The 24,092-nt window shown below is 39.4% G+C and overlaps 1 protein-coding gene across 1 annotated transcript in view; it reads left to right on the forward strand.

Moving 5' to 3' along the window:
• Positions 1–16,379, forward strand: part of LOC126419138 (protein argonaute-2) — a 276,737-nt gene extending 260,358 nt beyond the window's left edge. The window contains exons 19-22 of the mRNA XM_050086246.1: positions 3,113–3,310; positions 3,626–3,868; positions 4,048–4,232; positions 16,050–16,379. Of these exons, the coding sequence (XP_049942203.1) occupies positions 3,113–3,310; positions 3,626–3,868; positions 4,048–4,232; positions 16,050–16,143 (720 nt within the window). The 3' untranslated portion in view covers positions 16,144–16,379. The remainder of the gene's footprint in view (positions 1–3,112; positions 3,311–3,625; positions 3,869–4,047; positions 4,233–16,049) is intronic.
• Positions 16,380–24,092: the final 7,713 nt, after the last annotated feature.

The following is a 24,092-nucleotide window of genomic DNA, read 5'->3' on the forward strand; positions in this document are numbered from 1 at the left end:
TCCAGCCGTGCTCTATTGGCGTAAGTTTCACGACCTTCACGTGGAACTTCGTGATAGCACCTTGGAGTACACTGGTGGCTCTTGGACTGTCTGTAGTGTCATGTGTGCCTTCACCATTGGCACCAACAATTTTCAGTATCGGTTTCTGAAAGACTGCTCAGTATTTACAACATAGCTCTTCGTCCTGTATCGGGCCACACAGTGCATCCTGCGGCACAGACTTTTCGATTGTGTCATCTGCTCAGACTCTGTGCCCTTCGGAGCCTTGTGTGCTTTACAACGTCCATCCCTTAGTGCGACAAGTCCGGGAAGGCTGTTACTTGCTCACCCTCGATGGAGTCATTGTAATGTCTATGTGGGTTCCTGGTCGTGTCGTTCTGACAGGGAATGAGGCCGCTGACGCTGCTGCCGAGGCTGCAGTCCTCTTACCTCAGCCCGCTAGTTCTTCCATTCTGTGCGATGATCTCTGTTGCCATCTGTCAGCAGGTGGTGTCATTTCGGCATCGGCACTGGTCCTCCCTTCGTGGGAATGAGCTCCAGCTAATTAAACCTCCCCCAGCAGCTTGAATGACCTCTTCTCAGCCCTCTTTCCGTGAGGAGATCATTTTAGCTAGGTTGCATACGGGGCACTGTCTTTTTAGCCATCCCCATTTGTTAAGTGGTGCTCCCCCACCACTTTGTGCTCATTGCCTTCAACATTTGACGATTCGCCATCTCCTGACAGAATGCTCTTTTTTTAGCCACTTAAGTTCTCATTTATTTTTCCCATCTAAGTTATCACCTGTTTTAGTGAACGACATGTGGGCTGTTGACCACATTTTACTTTTTATCTGTTGTAGCAATATGGTGATAGACATTTAATATTTAGTACAGGACCTCCATTTCTCTGTGGCATATTTTATGTACCTTTCTCCAAGTCCTTGTTTTTAGCTGTCTTCCTTTCCTTGTTCTTAGCTCTCTTTCCTTCTTTTGATTGAGAGTAACATGCAGTTGTTTTAACTCATTTTTTTGTCTTCATGTTCTATGGGCGCGTATGGCCTAGTTGTTTTTGTGCCCTAAAACAAAACAAACAAACACGATTGGTACCTTACAGGAATTTCTTAGTGCCAGGCTAGCCTCACCCTCCTTTCCTAGATTTGTTCCCCAAGAACGCAAACCTCTGCCTCTTCAAAAATGGCCCTGTATCAGACAAAAGGCCTCACCACTCTAGAGATGAACCACAGTGATTACATGACAGAAGGCATCCACAGACAGTCTTTGACTATTGAAACACTGCCGCGAAGATACCATCGTAGAAGTCCAGCATATGCTCAAAGTGCCTACTGAAGTTCTAAGGCCCATACCACAGTCTCTCCACTGAATCCGCTTACTCCTCGTCCCACCTATTCACCGTCTGTGATGCACACCCATCTTGGATACCCCATTGCAGCTGGTTACTGTGCTCCCACTGAAAGAGTATCAGCTCTTGTTGACCAATACCTCCAACCAATTGCTCACAGCCTAACTCACCATTCAAAAACATGAATCACTTCCTTCCCAACCCCATTATCTGAATCCCCTCTCGTCAGTGTGGACACCCCACCCCCTGTACACTAACATCCCCATTGTCCATGGCCTTGCCTATCCCAATGCCGTACCAACTCCAAATCCACCAGCTCATTTCTTACTTACACATCTAACAACAGTCTCAGACATAATTTGCCCTTTGAGGGAAGTTATACACATCTGCAGTATAGTCATGGGCATCATCCTATGCCAACACGTTCATGACTTACAGCCAATCTAACTGTGAATGATGCATCTGCATTGAAGAGTGATTCCTTGCCCAATGTGCTGACAGTCTTACTAAGGTAATTAATTTCCAGTCCTAGTCTACAAATGATTTCCTGTCCTAGTGTGACCACCCAGGACCCTGCTGCAAAGGAGCAACTCCGCCCCCACTCCCCCACCCCCTCCTCTATCCACCCTCTGATCACTCACTATTAAGCTGGCCAGAAACAACTGAACCATATCCTATGCTTGGGCTTTTATTGTTTATCATTGTGCCAAGAAATGTGGAACATCATACCCACAATCCTTTGCACCCCCTCCCAGAGTGGTATTCTATCCAATTTAAGGAATATTATAGTCGATCCTTATGACACACTTGCTCCCAACCCGTTACCACTCAGTTCACACCTCTATGGAAGACCCATGTGTGAAACATGTCCAATGCACCCACACATCGTATTTCATTCCATTTCTATAGCAGGCTTGTCTTGTCCTGTCCTATCAAAGGCAGGACCCTCTGTTAAAGCAGTCAAGTCGTATACCAGTAATTTCTGCACATTTTACATAATCATTACCACCTCTCATCTGTCCATCCAAGTGAATGGCCGTCGGCCAAATGAGATTTGGTCATATAGTGACAGAACTTTCTACCAAGCACAGTTGCCATATTTCAATGCCTTCTTCACAACCTGTTTTATCTGTATTGTTCAATCCTGTAATCCCCTGGCCTCAGTCTGCACTACTTCATGCCCTACATACAACTCCACCCTCCACAAGCACTCTCAACTTCTCATTCTGCATTCACAGCTTTCACTCTTCCTCTGTTTTGCCTCCCACTGCCATTGCACTCCTCCTGCGCTGTGGACAACGTGCCTTGCTGGCAGCCAGAACTGTCTCACCAGAGCTACGTACCATTCTAAGCACGTGATGTGTGTCTCCCCCAGATGTCAGCTTTCCTTCCCTCTCACTCCCTGCATCCTTCCTCTCCTTGCCTGGTCTGGTCTACCTATCCCAACTCGTCACCCCACTTGAGCTGCAGTGCTGGCACAAGTTAGATAGCTCAGACAATTTAGCTGTATAGGTGTGTGTCCATTTCTTCATTGCACAGGTCTGAAGGATGATGCATCCAAGAGATAATTCACTGTGTGATACTAATATTACTGTGTGTTTCCTTTCCTGTGTTTAAACACACAAATGAAGAAATGGAAAAAGCTACCTGTAAATGGAAGGAAATGTTGTACTGAGAGTTAAAAATTCTGTCTTAGTTACAGATGTAGGTTTTGATTTTTATATTTTCTTATGTATACTTTGTAAATTGTTGGTCTGGTGTTTACTGTGACAGGTTTGTGCAAGCCACGATCCAGATGCCTTCCAGTACAATCTTCAGTACCGTCTGCAGTCACCGAGACAAGAAATTATTCAAGAACTGAAGGAAATAATGCTTAGCCAACTAAAGTTTTTCTACAAAAAGACGGGAGGTCTTAAGCCAGAGCGCTTGATATTTTATAGAGATGGAGTGAGTGAAGGTCAATTTGCAGTGGTAAGTCAGTTGTTCAATCTTTTTTTCTGCATCTCACTAGATTTAAGATAACAGATGTATGTGTGTAATTTTAAGTTTTCTGTAATTTTCACGTTTTTACTGGTGGCAGTAAAGCTGAACACTGTTTCCCGATTTGTTTAGATATCGCCTATCCTGGTTAATATTTGACTCAGCTTCTAAGTTTTACTGTGATAATTCTATTTTAACTGCAATGTCTTGCATGCCAGTGAAAAGGAGACAGGCCACTATTACAACATTTAATGTTAGTAAAATTTGCGTATAGATATATAATGTTCCAAACCTCTTTTTCCCCAGGTTCTCAGAGAAGAGTTGAATGCAATAAAGGCTGCCTGCCGTACCTTGGCTGGAACTGGGACATATGAACCTGCCATTACATTCTTGGTTGTACAGAAGCGTCATCATACACGTTTTTTTCCAAAAAGACCAGAAGATTCAGATGGCAAAAACAACAATGTTCCAGCAGGAACTATTGTAGATACCAAAATAACGCATCCCAGACACATTGATTTTTACCTTGTCAGCCACGCAAGCATACAGGTTAGAATGATGGCAATATGTTGGATTTTCCACAAGTTAGAGGTTACTTATTTATAAGACACATCAAAATGAAAATATCAGTCATTCAGGACCTGACACAGAAAGTTATAGTCTACATTCAAATTAAGTAGAAAAGCAAATGAAAAATGTTTTATCTAATGTATTTCTTAATTCATTAGGGTGTAAGCCGACCGACAAAATACCGTACGCTGTGGGATGATTCCAATATGAGTGTGGACGAGCTGGAGCAGTTGACATATTACCTCTGTCATCTGTTCTCAAGGTGCACTCGCAGCGTTTCATATCCTGCTCCAACGTATTATGCCCACCTTGCGGCCTACCGAGCACGGACTTATATTGAAGGGTAAGTCTCTCTAGCTTTGTTTCCCTTCATGTCAGTTACTTTCATTTGTGAGATGTGTCATTTGAAGTTGTCCATGATGGGAACTTAAATTTCATAGAATCTTTTGTTAAGACAATTTTTACACCATGGGGCTTCCTTTAATACTATGGAAGCTCTTTCCTGATTGCCTAACAAATGCTGAAACATTATTTTTTTGTAGTCTGTGTTTTCCACGTACTATGGATAGTCATAAAGTTTTAATTATCACTTTGAAAATAGTAGTCACATAATTTATTCTTTCTCTGCAGGTGTGTGTTTGTACTCCTGGCACACACCGAAATCCCCACAGCACCATATTGTAGCATGCTGGCATGAGCCAAAACGAAATGGCATATCATTCCCACCACCCTCTTCGCTATGCTACAGTGTTGTGGTGCGCAGATTTCAGTGTGTGCCAGGACTGCAAACATAGACCTGCAAATAAACGAAGAATTAATTGTGTGACTTTTTTTTCAGGTGATAATTAAATCTTTGTCTACCGCTTGTATTCCTTTTGTTGCCAGTTTTGTAGACACCACCTCATTTTTATAATATCTGTTCATATTTAGTGTTCTTCTCTTAACATCTCATCACAAGCTCTTTCATTCTCTTCTTTCCTTGTTTTCTCCGCATTGTGTGTCTGGTTTCCTTGTGATGCTGTATTACAGGTGTAAGATGGGGTTCCTAACCTGCTAAAATAGCACTGCCCTGGATAGAATTTGCTTAATACACAGCTTCCTTCCCCTTCTCCCAAATAGGGATGTGTCTCACAACTGTATCAAGAGTCCAGAAGGGTTTTACCTATCTGTAGTGAATTTCTACACCACAGTTGTTTTTGCTCACACACACACACACACACACACACACACTTACTCACTCACTTTGCTTTTTATGATGACAGGTGTTAGTGAACTAGCATGGCTGTAACATTTTTCTTCCCATCCTGGCAAAATGTTACAAATTGTTGTGATGTTGAAACCAGTTTACAAAGATGACACAATGGAAAAGAACTTGAGTGTGAGTGGTTGTATGTTTCAAAAATAGTGAGCTGTCAATTGATGACAAACCTCATTCTGAACATCCACATATCCTAACAGATAAAAATATGTGAAATTGTGCTCAAAGCCTCATGGCAGAAAATCAAACAGGTAGCAGAGTTATTTGGGTTGTCTCAGAGCTAGGTTCACAACTTTTCACAGAAGATTTGGGTTGAGAAGGGCCACTGCCAATTTTATGTCCCAGGTTCTGACTGTCTGGCTAAAGGAGCATCACATGGAAGCATGCTGTGCTTTGAAGGGATAGCTCTGAACTGAACCAGAATTTTTTTAGATGTGGGGCTACAGTTAGAAGTCTGACATTTAATAACAGTTGGGCCTACAGAAGACACCATCGTTGCCTCACCCAGGGAAAACGTGGCAAGTGAAGTTGGAGACAATAATCATTTGTTCATTCAGAACTCGTGCCACCGTATCAGAACACCAATAGAGTTCTGCATTTTTAGGTTCTGAGAAGACTGGGTAATAGTGTGTGTGTGTGTGTGTGTGTGTGTGTGTGTGTGTGTGTGTGTGTGTGTGTGTTAAAAACGGCCTAATCAGTGGAAAGATGGAGGCTGATTATTCCACCATGGGAATGTTCCCTCTCTCACAGCCAGTTTTCAGCCAAAAACAGCACAATTCCTTAGTCCCCATATGTTATACATTTGGTTAGCTCCAAGCTGTTCATTTTTGTTTGTTTATTCTTATTCTACACATTTGAAAGAAAGGTCACCGACGTGGTGTGGCGGTAGCATATTGTCACGTCGGTCTGACAGGAAACGAGACTGCTGCTGCCAAGGTTGCAGTCCTCGTACCTCAACCCACTAATTCTTATATTCCCTCCGATGATCTCTGTGTTGCTGTCTGTCAGGAGGTGTGGTCACTTTGGCATTGCCACTGGTCCTCCCTTCGTGGGAATAAGCTCTTGCAAAATCTCTGTCTCCTCCTCCTCCTCCTCCTCCCCTCCCCTCCCCTCCCCGCCCAAGGCAGTCAGCAGAATAGTGAAAGTCTTTGGCAACTCTCATGATTTTCATTAAAATTCTCAGCAGTTGTTGGGGCTGAACTGGTTGCCAACAACACAATCCGTAGCCCACAGTTAAGATGTTGTAACGCAGTAACTGTAGGCGTAAGATTTTTGACACTTCAAGTGTTGGGGATTTTGCAACTTATTCTGCATTAGGCTTTTGAGGAAAGAAATTTCCATATTAACATGTAATTAAATTGGGACACTACATTAAATTTAGTGTTTTTTGATACTATCTGGCATATTGAAACTGATGGATAGTAGTGTCCTTTTAGCAGTCAGAATTGATGGATAGTAGCAAAATGAATACTGAATGGCAAGTTGCAGCTTTGCAAGTGTAGTTCAGGCACTTTCAGTACAAATACTTTTAAGAGATGGGCTTGTTAGACTTTGAAATATTGGCTAATTAGTGTCATAACTCCACACCCTTTAAAGGTCAATCTGTGCCGCTTGTTAGTTATTCCTGTGGTCTTTATTTTTTTTTTATTTTTTATTTATTTATTTATTTTTTTCCACTGGCACCAATTTTCAATATGAACAAAGGTTTTAATGAAGTATAAACATGAAAACACTTATTAATTTGTAAGAATTACATAGTTGTGAATTTATATTTCCTTCTCTCTTCCCCTCAAAGTATCTTAACATAGTTTTCCTACCAATCAATGAACTGGATATAGTACATCTCACTAAAGGGACAGATAGTAGTCTCCCATCTTGATGATATTCCAGCAGATTGGTACCATATCTCTGTCACTTTGCTGTCTCAATGAAAGTGGCACCTTGATCCTCATTGACATCATATACAATTCAGGGAAAAGTCAAGGCAGCTGTTTAGACGGTGAGCCTCGAGGGTTGTCAAACAGCTTCCTCCTCCTCCTCCTCCTCTCTCTCTCTCTCTCTCTCTCTCTCTCTCTCTCTCTCTCTCTCTCTCTCTCACACACTCACACACACACACACACACACACACACACACACACACACACAAACCACAGCAATACTCCAGAAGAGGGCAGACAAGCACTGAGTAGAGCTACTGCTAACTCCAGCATTTCGGGTTGGAATGCAGCATTGTGTGGGATCGCAAGCAGCAATCGTGAGGGGGTGGGGAAGGGTAAGGGATAGTAGTGTACGGGTGGGGAGAGAGACAAATGCTCTCTGGTGAAGTGTGCAGGGACTAGACCGCCAACAGGCACAGCATCAGGAAGTTGTGGGGCAGGGAGGTGGGAAACAAAAGGAGCAAAAGAGGAGAGGAGCAGGAAAAGACTGGTGGATGCATTGGCAGAGGGCTGCAAATAAACAGGGTGGAGATGAGAATGGGGAGGAGAAGATAGGACAGAGGGGATGGAAACTGTTGGGTGGATGGTGCAGGGACGCTATGTTACTGTAGGTTGAGGCCAGGACAATTACTGGGGTGGAGAATGTGCTGTAAGGTTAACTCTCAGCTGCACAGTTCAGAAAAGCTGGTGTGGAGGGAAGGATCTCCCACATTACAGACACCAACCACTTTCTTCCCAACTCTCCACCATCCCCCTCTCTCCCTTTGCCTCCTGGATCCCTAGTCATCACTGTTGATGCCGTCTCCCTAACAACCAACATTCCCCACACCCATAGTCTTACCGCTATTGAACACTGCCTCCTCCTCTCCGATGGCTCCATCTGCACCTCTGTCCACATAAAGCCCACCAACCACCAAAAGTACCTGCATTTTGACAGCTGTCATACCTTTCACACCAAAGACTCCCTCCCATATAGCCAGGATATCCAGGAACAGCATGTCTGCATTGACAAACTCCTTTGCTCAGTATGCTGATGGTCTCCCAAGGACCTTCACAGACTGGCACTATCCCCCAGACTTAGTCTGCAAACAGATCCCCATGCCATTTCCCCTCACACCCCCATCCCTCCCACCACCTCCAAGAACCAGCCACAAAGGAGTGTCACCTTCATCACCCAGTATCACCCGGACTGGAACAGTAGAACCATATCCATCACCATGGCTTTGATTACTTATCATCATGTCCTGAAATGAGGGACATCCTATCAGACATACTAACCACCTCTCCTGAAGTGGTGTTCCGTCGTGTGACCGACCTCCACAGCATCCTCCCAATTCGGAACACTTGCTACAAGGATGATATCCCTGTGGAAGACTCAGGTGCAAAACCTGTCCAATCCACCCAGCCAGCACTTCCTATTCCAGTCCTGTCACAGGTTTATCCTATTCCATCAGGGGCTTGGCCACTTTTGAAAGCGGCCATGTCATTTACTAGATCCGTTGCAATCATTGCTCAGCTTTATTTATTGGTATGACTGCCAACCAGCTGTCCACCGGGATGAATGGCCTCTGCCAAACTGTTGCCAAGAGCAAAGTAGACCATCCTGTGGCACAGTATGCAGCTGAACATAACACACTTGATTTCAGTGGCTGCTTCACTAAGCAAGCCATTTAGATCCTTCCATCCACCACCAGCTTTTCTGAACTGCACAGATGGGAGTTCTCCATGCAACACATTTTCCACTCCCGTAATTATCCCGGCCTAAACCTACGGTAACGTACTATCCCCACACCGTAGCGCGCACGTTTTACTGATGAAGGCTGTGGCCTGTCTGTAACTTGACGTGTCTTCTTTACAATAAGGAGCTATCTGTCTTTTCCTACATTGTTGATACTCTTACCTGGAGTTTCCATTGTTTGATTTCAGCCTTTAGGTTTGTGTTTTTTTATTCTGTAACTGAAATTTAATGGATTCCTTTTAGTACTCGTGTGCGTAATTTCACACTTCTCATTATTTAGAGTCAATTTCCACTTTTCACACCATACAGATATCATATCTGAATTGTTTTGCAATTTGTTTTGATCACCTGATGACCTTATGTGATGGTAAATGACAGATCATCTGCAAACACTCTAAGAGGGCTACTCAGGTTGTCTCCTAAATCGTTTTTGTAGATGGAGAACTGCAGAGGTCCCATAACACTTAGTTGGGGAATGCCAGATTTAATTCTGTTTTGCTTGATGGCTTTCCATGAGTTACTAAGAACTGTGACCTTTCTGACAAGAAATACAATTTGATATTCCCTGTTAATAGCAGTCATTACCTTGTGAGAATAAAGAACAAGTGGAATTTCACGAGAACAGTATTTTATGTATCCATGTTGGTTGTTTGTCAATAAATTGTTCTCTTTGAGGTATCTCATGTTCGAACACAGTGTATGTTCCGAAACTCTACTGCAAAACTGCATTAGCGATAGTGGTCTGCAATCCAGGAGGTTACTCCTATTTCCTTTGTTCAGTATTGGTGTGACTTGTGTAACTGTCCAGTCATTAGGTACGGATCTTTCAACAAGTGAGCGGTTATATATGGTTTCTAAGAGCAAAGCTGCTGTGTCAGCACACTCTGAAAGAACTTTTTGTCTAAGAAATGAATAACAGTTTCTTAGTGATACCAAAGTTTCTTTCACACTTGCAGCCACTTTAGATTATAAGTTGGAATTCATCATCATTTCCGTTCTCCATTTCCAAAGTATAAGACGTATACTCATTTTAGGAAATCTGTAAAGGTTCATCCACACGATGCCCCCCCCTTGCCACGTCCCAATCTTGCACATGTGCCTAAATTTCCAACAGGGCAAGAAACCATGAGAAATTTCTTTGAATTTGAGGGCATTGTTGTAGCGCATTGCTTCCAGGGTTTGGTGGGAAACCATTGCACTGCTTACCAAGCGAAAGGCAATTTAATTGGTTCTGCTTCTGCAGGTGTGGGCATGTGGGCGCATGTTTCATTGTGTACTGTGTTGTGGTTTTCATTTCATTTATTCAACATGCACCATTACAATATTTATAATACTAAATGTTTAGATACCAAAATACACGAGAGTAATATTCTTAATTATTCACAATAAAGGATGGCAGCAAAAAACAGTTGCAGGATAGAATTTTTTTATTAAAATTCTTGACCAAGGTTTCGGTACATATAAATATACCTTCATCAGAAGTAAAACTTCCTGAATAGAAAGACACATTCATTAGAAAAGCCATATCAACGAAAGTGAGAAACAGAAGCTTAAATAACGGTGAAATTGCTAAAGTAATACAGGCACACAATCTTTAGTACTTACTAAAATTACATCATGCACTGGAGAATAATAAAACAATTATGCCAAAAGGCGTCGTCAGTAATTAAAATACCATTACACATGTTGTACAAATGGAGATGATATTTTAATTACTGACGACGCCTTTTGGCATAATTGTTTTATTATTCTCCAGTGCATGATGTAATTTTAGTAAGTACTAAAGATTGTGTGCCTGTATTACTTTAGCAATTTCACAGTTATTTAAGCTTCTGTTTCTCACTTTCGTTGATATGGCTTTTCTAATGAATGTGTCTTTCTATTCAGGAAGTTTTACTTCTGATGAAGGTATATTTATATGTACCGAAACCTTGGTCAAGAATTTTAATGAAAAAATTCTATCCTGCAACTGTTTTTGGCTGCCATCCTTTATTGTGAAGAATTTTAACAGTTGCTGCTGCAGCCATGTTTAAAATCTTGAAATTCTTAATTATAATGAGTTATGATCATATGGATGAAAAGTATTCACACTAGAAAACTTCTGTATGATTGATTTGAGGCTTCCAGGTAGTACATAATTAAAAAAAATGTGCTAATGATTATATTCACAACAGTAAACGTGTGTATGATCAATATAAGGTTTTCATGTTTTATCAACGAGCGAGCTGCCTATGTGTTGTGGTTATGCTTTAAGGTGATGTATGTGCAATGATATCTGTTGACAGGCAGTAACTAAGAATCAAAATAAACAGCTGTAAACAAAAAGGAACATTGTCATAATAGTTACTGTGTGTGTATTAAGCAATTCAACCCTAGCCCAAATTTTCAACTCTGTACTACTATGGTAACAGGGCTGGAATTACTAAGTGATTCTAACAGCTTTATGGTGATAAAATGTAAAATATTTCTAAAAAAATAATAATGATTTATTGAGAGATCCATGCACAGCGTTGAAATTATTAACTCAGTAGTTGCTTGCTATAATTAAGCTATGTATAAGTTGTAGTTATGTATTATGTTTGAAATATAAAACACACATAATTTAGTTAAAAAAATATACCACACACTACATAATAATACTGTAATTTTCCCATGTGCAAAGAATGCCTGCAGTTCTGTAGAGTTAAGTTGAACCTAGGGTTCAAGGTATGAGTGTAGAATTTTACTGTCATCTGCACAATTATTGATATGCATTACTGTTACATTCTGCATTTGATTGGTGATCAAAAGCCTGAGACAGTCTGTCCTTGTTGTAATTGTGGTCTAAGGTGATGTGTAATATGTGCAGTGTCACATATTACGTTTCTCGAAGCCTGCTTGTGCACATTAGGTGGTACAGTGTTACGTACTGTATTTTACAGACTGCACTTCTTTCTTTGAAAAATTGCCTCCAAAATTCAGGTACATCTTATACTCTAAAGTAATATAAAAATATCCAGTGTTTTATGTAAAATTCCCACCAGTCTTAAAAATGAGTATATATTCGATGCTGTGGGAAACCCCTCTCTACCTGGCAACAATGTATTCAACTGACGGTAGCAGTGCACCGATGCTTTGAAAAAGAGTTGCGGGGATTCAGAAGCTTGCTGACACTGTCTCCCTCTCACCCTTCCATCACAAACCCAGAACACTGTGTAGCCTGTGATGCATCATTGCAGCCTACAATGCCAGTGAACTTGAAACAGATGTGTATTATTGGTAACTAGATACTTTCGTAATGGAAAAAAATAAAAGTATTCCTATGATGTGGGCTATAAATCGAAAGTAATAGCATATGCAGAACAACATGGAAACAGATCAGCATTTCGACCTCCACCAACAGAAAAATATCATTTGTGATTGGTTGGCTAGTGAAGAACTGAAAAAAATGAGAAAGAGGACTGAATGCAGAGTGGCCAAAACTAGATGATGATTTATTGTAATGGATTCAAGGAAACCGTCAAAATGGCATTGGAATACAGAGATAATTCAAATACGTGCTTGTAAGCTAGCACTACTGTGGAACTTAACAGGCTTATAAAGCATCATAAACTTAGCATGCAAACCAAAACACCTCAGAAAATGCCACAAGAATATGAAGAGAAAACATTATCCTTCCACAGCTTTTTTATTCAACATGAAAAGAAAACCAGTGTGGGGCTAAACCAAATATGGACAAAACTTCTCCAACGTTTGATGTGCTGAGTAACAAACTGTTGCTATGGAAGGTACTAAAACTGTAACTATAAAAACAAGTGGTCATGGAAAACTTCACTACATTGTTGTCCTTTCATGTTGTGCTGACACTACTAAACTTTATCTAATGATCATTTTTAAGTGCAAAACAGTGCCAAAACCTGAAATACCGCATGGATGTTGCTGTTCACGTACATGACAAGATTTGGATGGCTGAGGCGGGTATGAAATTATGGATTAACAGAGTGTGGGAGGGAAGGAAAGGTGCTTTATTCAATAAGAGTTCTCTTCTTGTACTAGATCAGTTTAGTAGCCATTTGAAAAATCCTGTGGAACAGAAATTGAGACAGGGAAACACAGAGCTTGCTGTAGTTTTGGAGGACTGACTTCACAATTGCAGCCTCTTAATGTCTTGATAAATAAACCATTTAAAGTGTATGAAGAAGAAGAAGAAGAAGAAGAAGGTTCACATGATGATTTTCAGGGATTTTAAAGGTCAGTTCGGTTTTTTTTTAATCTGGCTGTGCAATCTATCACTCACATCCGCTTCATCTCTGATCTATATATCTTCCTCAATCATATCTGCATCATCATCATCATTCTCATCTTCATTTCCAAAAATTGATTCATTATCACTCTTTTGTAAATCTGCTAAAACCTGCTCAAGACTATAGCCCATTTCAAAACGTGTTTCGTCATCCATGATGAATAAAATAAAACACCACATGTCACTTCAACAAAATGCAATTCCTAACTGTGAATTTGTTGTGTGTGTGTGTGTGTGTGTGTGTGTGTGTGTAGAGAGAGAGAGAGAGAGAGAGAGAGAAAAGGAGCACTATTGCCAAGTTCTTATTTTCATAGTAAAGTTGAATAGAACATCGGAAATCACATATTGTCTACCAGGAATATTTCCTGACCCCATTGCAATAATTTCAAATTGGTGTTCTACAAATGTGATATGAACATAAATATTTTACGCTGTTATAGTAAAAAGTCTTTAAAAGCATATCTGGAGGATGAGAAGTCCACACCAACATTAAAACTGTTTCTTTGTAGTTAAATGAGCCTTGGGCTCTAAAAAGACCCCAGAGACCAATAAAATCTTCAAAATAAAAATAATTCATTCTCAAAAATTTCAGAAAAGGTAATATAAAGGCAGCTTCTTCACCATCCGACTGCAAATAATACATTGCAAGTTGTAGTTAGAATTTCTAAAAGGTTCTGATATTGAGAAAGCTGTTTATGCATAGTGCAAGAATGTACTTCAATCATCAGAAAAATTACAAGCCACTGGTATATTGTGCAAACTGTCAAAGCCATTTGACACTGTAAATCACAATATCTTTTTAATTAAATTGTAGTATTATAGTGTGGCAGAAAATGCCACACAATGGTTCATATCATCTCTCTTTGACAGTAAGTAGGAAAGAGTTCTGTATTAAGGTTTCATTCATCACCCAACTGAGAACTTGTTACATGCAGTGTCTGACAAGGTTCCACCATATGCCCTTTCCCTTATGTGTGTTAATGATCTTTCATCAGTGACATTGCAAGATGCCAATTTTGTTATGTTTGCTGTTGATACGAACATTGTAATAGCAAATGAAGTATAGTTTCAGAAACAGTGGTTAATGAAATATTCATGGACATTAATACACTGGCATGCAAAACTTAAGGATGAAAGGAACTTCCACGTGATGTGTCACTGCCAAGTAACATAGCTTGAGGAAACTTTGTCCCATGTGTGGAAAGAACTTGTACTGATAACTAAAAGAAATCCACAGTAAAATGAACAGAAATGTCAGGGTATTCAAAGACAATAGTTACATTGAAGCCATGACAATTTATAATGGTCTCCTGAACCTTACAAAAGATCTGGACCTTACAAAAGATAGGATATGGTTCTTAATAGAGTGCATGATCACCATGGATGGCAGTGTGTTCTGTGCAATGAGCTGCCACGCTGGCCACAAGGAAGGAAAGGAGTTCTTGTGGTAGGGCATTCAATTCCTTCAACAATGTTCCTGGGTGCATTACGTATTTACACATCTTGCCATTTGAGGGTATGTCCAGCACCATCGAATTAATCATTTTGATGGTCCAGGTGTTATGGTGTGAGGAGGCATAATGTTGCATGGGTGATCTGATCTCTAGATCCTCAGATGTGCTACACATTGAACAGCACAGGTGGAGCAGCTCTAGGAATGAGAGGATATTCAGCAAATGGACTGGTCTGCTTGTTACCCTGACTTAAATCCCATCAAACATGTGAGAGATGCATTGGGGAGACATGTTGCAGCACATCCACATACACACACTCGTGTGTATTTCTTGCTGTTACCTTCTGTACTGTACTGCAGCAGTTCATTCTACATACAATCAGGGTCTTTGAGCGATGTTACTTGGCAGTGACATATCACGCAAAAGTTACTTTTGTCTTTAAGCTTTCCGTACGAGTGTTTATGCAGTCCAGCATTTACTATAGATTTTCTCACAGTATATGTCTAAAATTTTATTTCATGTGTAGAGAAGAGGTTGAAAGTGTTAAATTCTTATGATTACAACTCGATAGTAAATTTAATTTGGTGGAGTATATGATAAAGCTGCTGAAGTGCCTAAACAAATCATTATTTGCAATGTGGACATTGTCAGAGATTGGTGATATGAAAATTTGAAAAAGGCTTTTATTCTTAACTAACTTCACTTCCATAATGTTGTACAAGGCTATTTTTGGGGGAACTCATGAGGTCAAGCGAAAATATTCTGAATCTAAAACTGTTGTGTGAACTCAAGTCATGCAGAAGACTCTTCAGGGAACTGGAGATTCTGAGTGCTTGCCCCAGAATATTTACTCCCTCATTAAATTTGTCATAAAGAACTATGAAATTCATACAAGAAATAAGAATAATCTTCAAAAAGATTTGAAGTACCTTTCTTTGGTCCAGAAATAACTTGCCAGCAGCTGAGAAAAAAAAGAAACACTTAGCTAGTAATAAAATTCAGTTTGACTTTTCTAAAGTTTTGGTGGCCAACTCCTCCAGCTTCATTGTCAAATTTCGTAGTAGAATCAATTGATGTGTATAGTTTATTAATAATATCAAATAACAAATATTATTCAAAATCTTATTTGTGTATTTCCTCAGTGCAGTAATGTGATCAGCGTAAATAAGTGAAAAATTTATACTCTGTAGGTCTTGCATATTATGACTCGTATAAATACTTGGAGTGGCATTGTATTATTTTATCTTATTCCAACATAATCTGTTTTCCTAAAGATGTCAGTAGAATTCAGAAAAATATGAAAGCTTTCCACACAAATAGAGAAAACTAATTTAGTTTACTTCTGGGGTGCAGCTGTTCACATAAACCTGCAGTAATATTTTACCAATTACTCATTACAGATGGACTTTTCCTTGTTTTGCATTGTGTAATTTTAAGGATTAAATGCATTAAGGTCTTGTTTTCACTAATTACTTTCTTTTACATTTTCAGACAACCTATAGACCTGGACAAATTGTCAGAAGAACAAGCTCAGAGAGACATTAAAGACAACATTATCAAAGACTTTCCAATGTTTTTTGTATAATCTTGGATTTATATATACTGAAATATTGTTTTAAAACTGTCATAATTATGACTCCATCATACAGCAGTGTATTAGTATTTTGCTGTTTTTCTAATTTATAAAGTTTTAATTTACTGTTAACAATTATTGTGGAATTCTAGGTAACATGACTTCAGCAACTTTTTAATGGCTGAGGAAGTAGTGTACTGTGGAAATGGAATGGAATTAGCTTTCTAATAAAACTTTTTGCTTGGATAGTTCTCAGATTATTATTGACCTGTTATGTAAATGATAAATCGTTTTGTATCGGTGCTGCAGTTTATGCTGAGCTAATGGAAAGAGGGAATGTTGGTGCTTTTAAGTAAAGTGTGAGGTTAGCCTCGTTCCATCTCGTACTACAGCTGAGTGCTCTGACTTGTAATTAAAGACTGTCAAGATTGTCATATCCATTTTTTCTGTGGGTTCATCTCTTGTGGATACTATGTTTAATTTTCCGGTATTTGTGCAAATGAGCCTATGCAGGACTGAGCAACATACTTAGAAATAGTTGATAGCTTTCCCCTGGATCCACATTTTTTTCTTCATTATTTTAATACAAGCTCATATTCTCACTTCAGGCAAAATTGCTTCAGCCTCCTCCTCAGTTTTTTGCTCTTGATCATCTTGCCATTGCTGAACTTTCAATAAACTGTTTGTGGTGTTAACTGTTTCACATCCTTGGTATTATAATAGCGGAACAGTTATTCAGTGGACTGTGTGCAGAAGCCTCACATGTAATCCATTACAAATTAGCACTTAGGACTACACAATTTCAAAACAGTGAGCATCACTCAGCTTTTTCAATTAATTGTTTGGCCGCACGTTGTGTTGCTTTCATACAGAATGTGGTATTTCTCTACATTACATAGGTGGGAAGGTATGCTAAATACCATTCTACAAGTTAGGGTCACAATGGCATGTGTTTTGAAAGTGTGTCATCCACTTACTGTGTTACGCTTTAAACAAATAATATACATTTATTTGTTAGTGACCAGGACAGACCTTTATCACAGTTAAGTCCTGCTGCTGTTTAACAAGGTTCCAATTGTGATTACTGAAGTTGTGTTGTCTTTAATTTAATTGTGCTTCATTTCAATACTTTTTTTATCAAGTTAGCAAAATATTTCTGTGCTCGTACTACTCTCTGCCTGGCAGTGTCGCATGATTGCCTATGTATTTCTCCTTTAATTGGTTGCTTCCTGTCTATCAGATCCTATTTGTATGCTTTATTATAACAAGCCACTTGTTGTTATACTATTAAAAGCACATTAAAATCATGTTATGTGATTGGCAGTGTTCGTCCTGACTGTCCAGCCCCATGATATACGGGGTTTCCCACTTATCTTGACCGCCCTAAATAACTGTTTGTCCAGATACAAATTACAAAATATTTCAAGCAAATGTCCTTTAGCCATCAGGTGGACATCAATCAGCATTAGTGCCTTTGTTGTACCTTTGTTTTTCACAAAGATATGAACAGCGGTATTACTTTTTTAAATGACACACTGTATTTTTTATGCAGTAATTCATTTCCTCTCCTAAAGACCTATTCAAAAATTTATCACGGTGTACCATTCGCTGAAACATGATGATATAACCCAACATTGACTCTGAGCTTGGGATCACAAACTCGTCCACTTGCTGGAGTTGTCAGAAAACAAATGAAAACCAAGTAAAAACATAACACAAAACTGGCTTTGACTCTCCTGTACCATTGCCCAGGAGTAGAACATTCAGAGGCGCTCAGAGTGGTGAACCTGGACACCAATACGCTGGTGCACTCGTTGAATGATGAATTATTTACTGTTTCCAGTGTTGCCTGCTGAAGAGAATGACAAGCAAGCACGATACGTTTCTGCATGTCCTGTGGAGTTGTTGGAATATCGTGATAGACGTCTTTAATGCATCCCCAAAGAAGAAAGGTCAGAGGATTTAAATCAGGAGACCTTGCAGGCAAAGTAACTGTTCCTCCTCGACCAACCCAGCTGGCAGGATACCTTCGGTTCAGAACACGACTTGCACGCAAGGCATAATGTGCTGGACATCCATCGTGTTGATACCACATAAGCATTCTGGTTCTTAGCACCACTTCATCCAGAAGTGGAGGAAGAATTTGTCTGAGGAAGTTGGCATACGCTGTGCCTACCATTAACCCTGCTGTTCTGTTCACTTTTACTTGACATATATACTGTTCGGGTCAATATGACCCGACATATCAAAATGCTTTAGAAACATAAATTTTGGTACAGTTTTAGCTATCGACATTGTTGTTCTATTCCAGTACCTTGTTAGTAATAATAATAATAATAATAATAATAATAATAATGGTAATAATAATAATAATAACAATGCATACAACTTTATTGAGGGATATTTTTCATTTAAATATGCACATAAATTTGAAACAACAGACAGTTTCCATTACAGGCATTCAACTTAGAAAGCACTACAGTTTTTCCATACTTCTATTCTTATTGTTGACAGTTTAGACGTAAGTATTGACATTTTCTAACAACAGACAGTTGTCATTACAGATATTCATCTTAGAGCACACTACAGTACAGAACACACTACAGTTTTTTTATTACATTCCAACATAGAAAGCACTACAACTTTAGAATCCTCTCTTCTTACTGATTGTAGTTTAGGCACAAGTATTCACATAAATTTGAAACAACAGAATTTTCAATACAATCATCTTATAAAATACTACAGTTCTTTTCTTACTGCTTGCACTGTGGACACAAGTAGGTTACATGTTTCTTGCAAATATGTTTACTACATTTTCCACACACCATGTTTGTTTTATTGTCATTACTTGATGGACAGAACTTACAGCGTGCACGTTTTGTAGATTTTCTTGTTGTTACCGATTCTGACACACCACCCACATCATTCGGGTTTTGGATGCTTGTGACCATTCTCAAAGAATCTTCTGTTCTTGGGAAATGCGTTCTTGATGCAATATGTTCTTTTATCAGTGACTTTCCAAGTTCCTCCAAGAATATTCTCCTTCTAGTCAATTTGCTTGCATTCCAATTAGGGTCAACCGAAATCCACAAAACGTATGCATTATAAGCAGAAACATCAAGAATATTGTAGAAAACTATCATTGGCCACCTATTACTTTTTCGTTTGCATGTATATGTACCTAATAACTGATCAAGCGTGTCTACAGCACCTTTGGTTGAATTATAGTCCAAAATCATTTTTGGCTTCTTATCAGCCCTGTCACTGATTTCCGCATCATGGTGGAGAGTGCTCATAAGTACAACATTCTTGTGTCTCTTAGGAATATAATTAACCACAGTAGTGTCATTTGTGAAGTAAAATGAAGAGCTGTGTACCTCCTTGTTGGTCATTTTGTGTGGAAGCTCCGGCTTATTTTTCCGTATAGTTCCCAACATAGTCAATTTCCTTTTCAGAAGCAGCTGCCCCAAATTGTACGACGTAAAAAAGTTGTCACACGTGATATTCTGACCACGTAACTCAGAAGTGAGATCAGATACCACCCTCATTCCCTGATTTCTTTCTGGTGCCGCTCCACTCACCTTTCCTGTATAAATTTGGGCTTTCAGTACGTATGAAGTTTTGCTGTCACACATGGTCCATATTTTGATCCCATATTTTGCCGGTTTACTTGGGATATACTGCTTGAATGGACAGCGACCTCTAAATGCTACTAACTGCTCGTCAACAGTAACATTTTCTCCTGGATTATACAGTTTAGGAAGGACCTCTACCCACTTCTCCCAAATACTACGAATTGCGGCAAGTTTGTCAGTACGTCGTCTTTCCTCTCTAGTAGATTTCTTGTCAAATCGCAGGACACGTGATATCTTACAGAATGTTTCATGAGACATGGTTGCTCGAAATATGTTTCGCCCAGTATCTTTATCCCACAAACTTTTTGTAGACTCCCCATGAGATCGATATACACCCGCTAGGAGTAAGAGTCCTAAGTATGCATGGAAAACAGAACCATCAATATCTGTCCACTGTTCACCATAAACTCGCTGCCCTTCAATATTTGTCATCTCTATTATTTCATTTTGAAGCGCTGTGTGAAATACTGCTTCAAATGAACATTTTACATCAGATATTCTGCTGACTGCATACCTGGTAACTCCTGGGGTACTCTTGATGATGTTCGAAGCTGGTAGGCGACCATGTTGTGCTGGTGGATGCAACTGCCATTCTATATTCCCATTTTTAGAAAGAAAAGTCTCTACACTATTTTGTATGGGCTGTGGACTGTCGTAACTGTCATCGGAACACTCGCTTTCAGATGCATTGCTGATGTGATCTTCAAACTCAGAAAGTGATCCTTCATCTGGTGAGGCATTTACTATTTCTTCCAACTCACGATCATTCAATGGTCTCATCGCCATGGTGTCACAAGTCAAACTGGGCAGAAACAAAGCATTCCAATTATTGAGAACTGCCAATTATTATTTCCTGGGGAAAGCAACAAACAAGCCCATTGTTGTGAACGCATGGAGCTTTAGGTGATTGTTGAGAGTAAGTTGGAATGATGCAGTCACTATTCCCACACAACACAACAAAAATAATTTTCGCCATTTCCAGATTTTAGAAATAAATACGAGTTACACTAAACATATTTGTGTCGGGTCATTATGACCCGAACATTACATATGCAACTATTACAGTTGAAGCCCAAACTTCTTAAACTTTTTTAAAACCTTTTAAAACACATGCTGCTCATCCATTTTCAGACAAAGTCACAAAGTTTCATAAATATATATTGGTATTTACATAATGTAAAATAACGTTCATATTCGTTTCGGGTCATATAGACCCGAACAGAACAGCAGGGTTAATGAAATAAGGGCCAATAATTGTAGTACCAAGCATCCCACACCAGACGTTAACTCTCCATTGACGCTGATGCTCCTCCTGTGTAAACTATTGTGGGTTGTTCTTGGACAAATAATGCATGTTGTTGTACCTACCTGTCCTTTATTTGAGAAGGAACATTCATCGGTAAATAGAACATTGGAGAAGTAGTTGGGGTTGGCGAGGATTTGCTGCTGTGCCCACTGACAGAACTGTACACGATTCTGGAAATCATTCCCATGCAATTCTTGATGTAGAGGTACTTGGTAAGGATGGAACCGATGATGTGTAAGAATACGATGTACACTGGTTTTAGGAATGCCAATCTCGTGTTCAATCTGTCGTGTCACATGTGGATTCATAGCAATGGAAGCTAGGACAGTAACTTCGGCAGCTTCATCTGTGTGAGCACGACGACGATTGCATTGTCGTGGGTTGAAACTTCAGGTTTCCTGAAGCGTTGCAACAAGACAAGAAAACACCCGTCAGGAAGGTGGGTTCTTGTCAGGATATCATTCTCTGTACAGTTCTGCTGCCTGCGTAGTATTTCACCTACCTTCAACAACACCAATAAAAGAAACATTATGTTGATGCAGTTTGTAGGGAGGACAGCCTTTACTTTATGCCTACTCTACACAACAGTATCCAAAATGACTAAACTACTGTACTAAAGGTACCCATACATAAGCAAACAGTATTGCAATTACTGTTCTGCTAACTTACATTCCCCATAGATGTAGCATTTCTACCGTCTCTTCGTTGGTGTGCATTCTACTCACACAACTCTTCAACTTACAATGGTTGACAGAATGACGGGTGTACATTCTGCTTATGCTTACATTTGTCCTCTGTCAGTGTCAGCACTTGGATGTGTTCCATTACCCCATGTATCTGCACTAAGCGCTGGGAGCATCGTCATTGTTGTGTTAAGTAATTAATAACACTGTTTTTCAGTGAATGGTACATTGTGATACATTTTTGAATAGGTTTTTAGGAAAGGAAGTGAATTACTGAATAAAAAATACAGGGTGCCATTGAAAAAAGTCATACTGCTGTATGCTGCAACAAAGGCCAATCATGCTGACTGATGTCCCCCTGGCGGCTAAAGAACATTTGCTTGAAACAATTAGTAATTTGCATGTGGACAGACAGTTATTTAGGATGGTCAAGATAAATGGGAAACCCTTTATACGTCATCCAGACTGATGCACATAGTCTGGAACAGAGCTAAAAATGCACTGACATTGTCCAGGAGCATTTGACCATGCTTATGCATAACTTCAAATGTTCAAAGATGTGGCTATGTCAAAACGACAGTGTGATTAGAGAGATGGGATATTGCTACAGTTTTAGCTACCTCTGAAAGTTTTCAATAGACAGTGTTAATATCATTTGAGGTTAACATTTCAGTATTTCTCAGACTAGAGTAGCTGTGCTCAAATCATTCAGTCACAATCAAAACGTATGTATGTACTCTTTGATGGAAGAAACTTGGTAAACTTGAGGGGACTGTTTACCTGTGTTAAGTGTTTTGTGTACATTGAGATATGGGAGGCAAGATTGAATGTCTATGAAGAATGCATAATGCGTGCATAATTAGTTTAATAAACACTTAACATATTGTCTAATGAAGTGAAGTGATCCAGTTACTACAAGATAAAAGAGATTTTATTCAGTCCTCATCACATAATGACATACTGGTGCCGGCTAGTTACAGATATAACCTGTTGTGACAGTAATTTAAACCAAATACACAGTTGAGAGGGTTTTTTTTTTTTTTTTTTTTTTTTTACACAAAAACACTAAGTCTGAGTATAGAGCAGTCTCTGCCGTTACATAAATTAGAAAGACACCCAATTGGGGATGGTGATCTGGCACTGTTCCTCTCACAACTAATGAAAAGAAAGCAACAGGTAGCTATAAAATCAAGTCAAGAAAATTATTCACAAGATGGGAGAAAGAAAAAAATTATCAAGAAGTCCCACAATTTTAAATTTGTAACATATGCTTTATTATTATTAATAATAATGATTTTCCATAAGTAAAAATTTCTGTTCTGTTTTATTTCCATGTACCCCACTCCTGTATATACCGCAAATGGAATTGTAGAATCAGATTTTGAAAACAGTCTCAAGATGTATCTGATACTTTAATGCAGTGTTACGCAACTGTTGTGCTGTGGCACTCTAGTGTGCCACCACAAAATGAAAGGTGTGACATGAACATATCCATATTGTCATAAGAAATTACAGATTTTGCTTACAGACAAAGTGCAAACTGTATGTTGTTGTTGTTGTTGTTGTTGTGGTCCTCAGTCCTCAGACTGGTTTGATGCAGCTCTCCATGCTACCCTATCCTGTGCAAGCTTCTTCATCTCCCAGTACCTACTGCAACCTACATCCTTCTGAATCTGCTTAGTGTATTGATCTCTTGGTCTCCCTCTACGATTTTTACCCTCCGCTCTGCCCTCCAATTCTAAATTAGTGATTCCTTGATGCCTCAGAACATGCCCTACCAACCGATCCCTTCTTCTAGTCAAGTTGTGCCACAAACCCCTCTTCTCCCCAATTCTATTCAGTACCTCCTCATTAGTTATGTGATCTACCCATCTAATCTTCAGCATTCTTCTGTAGCACCACATTTCAAAAGCTTCTATTCTCTTCTTGTCCAAACTATTTATCGTCCATGTTTCACTTCCATACATGGCTACACTCCATACAAATACTTTCAGAAACGACTTCCTGACACTTAATCTATACTAGATGTTAACAAATTTCTCTTCTTCAGAAACGCTTTCCTTGCAATTGCCAGTCTACATTTTATATCCTCTCTACTTCGACCATCATCAGTTATTTTGCTCCCTAAATAGCAAAACTACTTTACTACTTTAAGTGTCTCATTTCCCAATCTAATTCCCTCAGCATCACCCGACTTAATTCGACTACATTCCATTATCTTCGTTTTGCTTTTGTTGATGTTCATCTTATATCCTCCTTTAAAGACACTGTCCATTCCGTTCAACTGCTCTTCCAGGTCCTTTGCTGTCTCTGACAGAATTACAATGTCATTGGTGA

The sequence above is a fragment of the Schistocerca serialis genome, chromosome 9 (assembly GCF_023864345.2).
Source record: "Schistocerca serialis cubense isolate TAMUIC-IGC-003099 chromosome 9, iqSchSeri2.2, whole genome shotgun sequence".
Taxonomy (NCBI): domain Eukaryota; kingdom Metazoa; phylum Arthropoda; class Insecta; order Orthoptera; family Acrididae; genus Schistocerca; species Schistocerca serialis.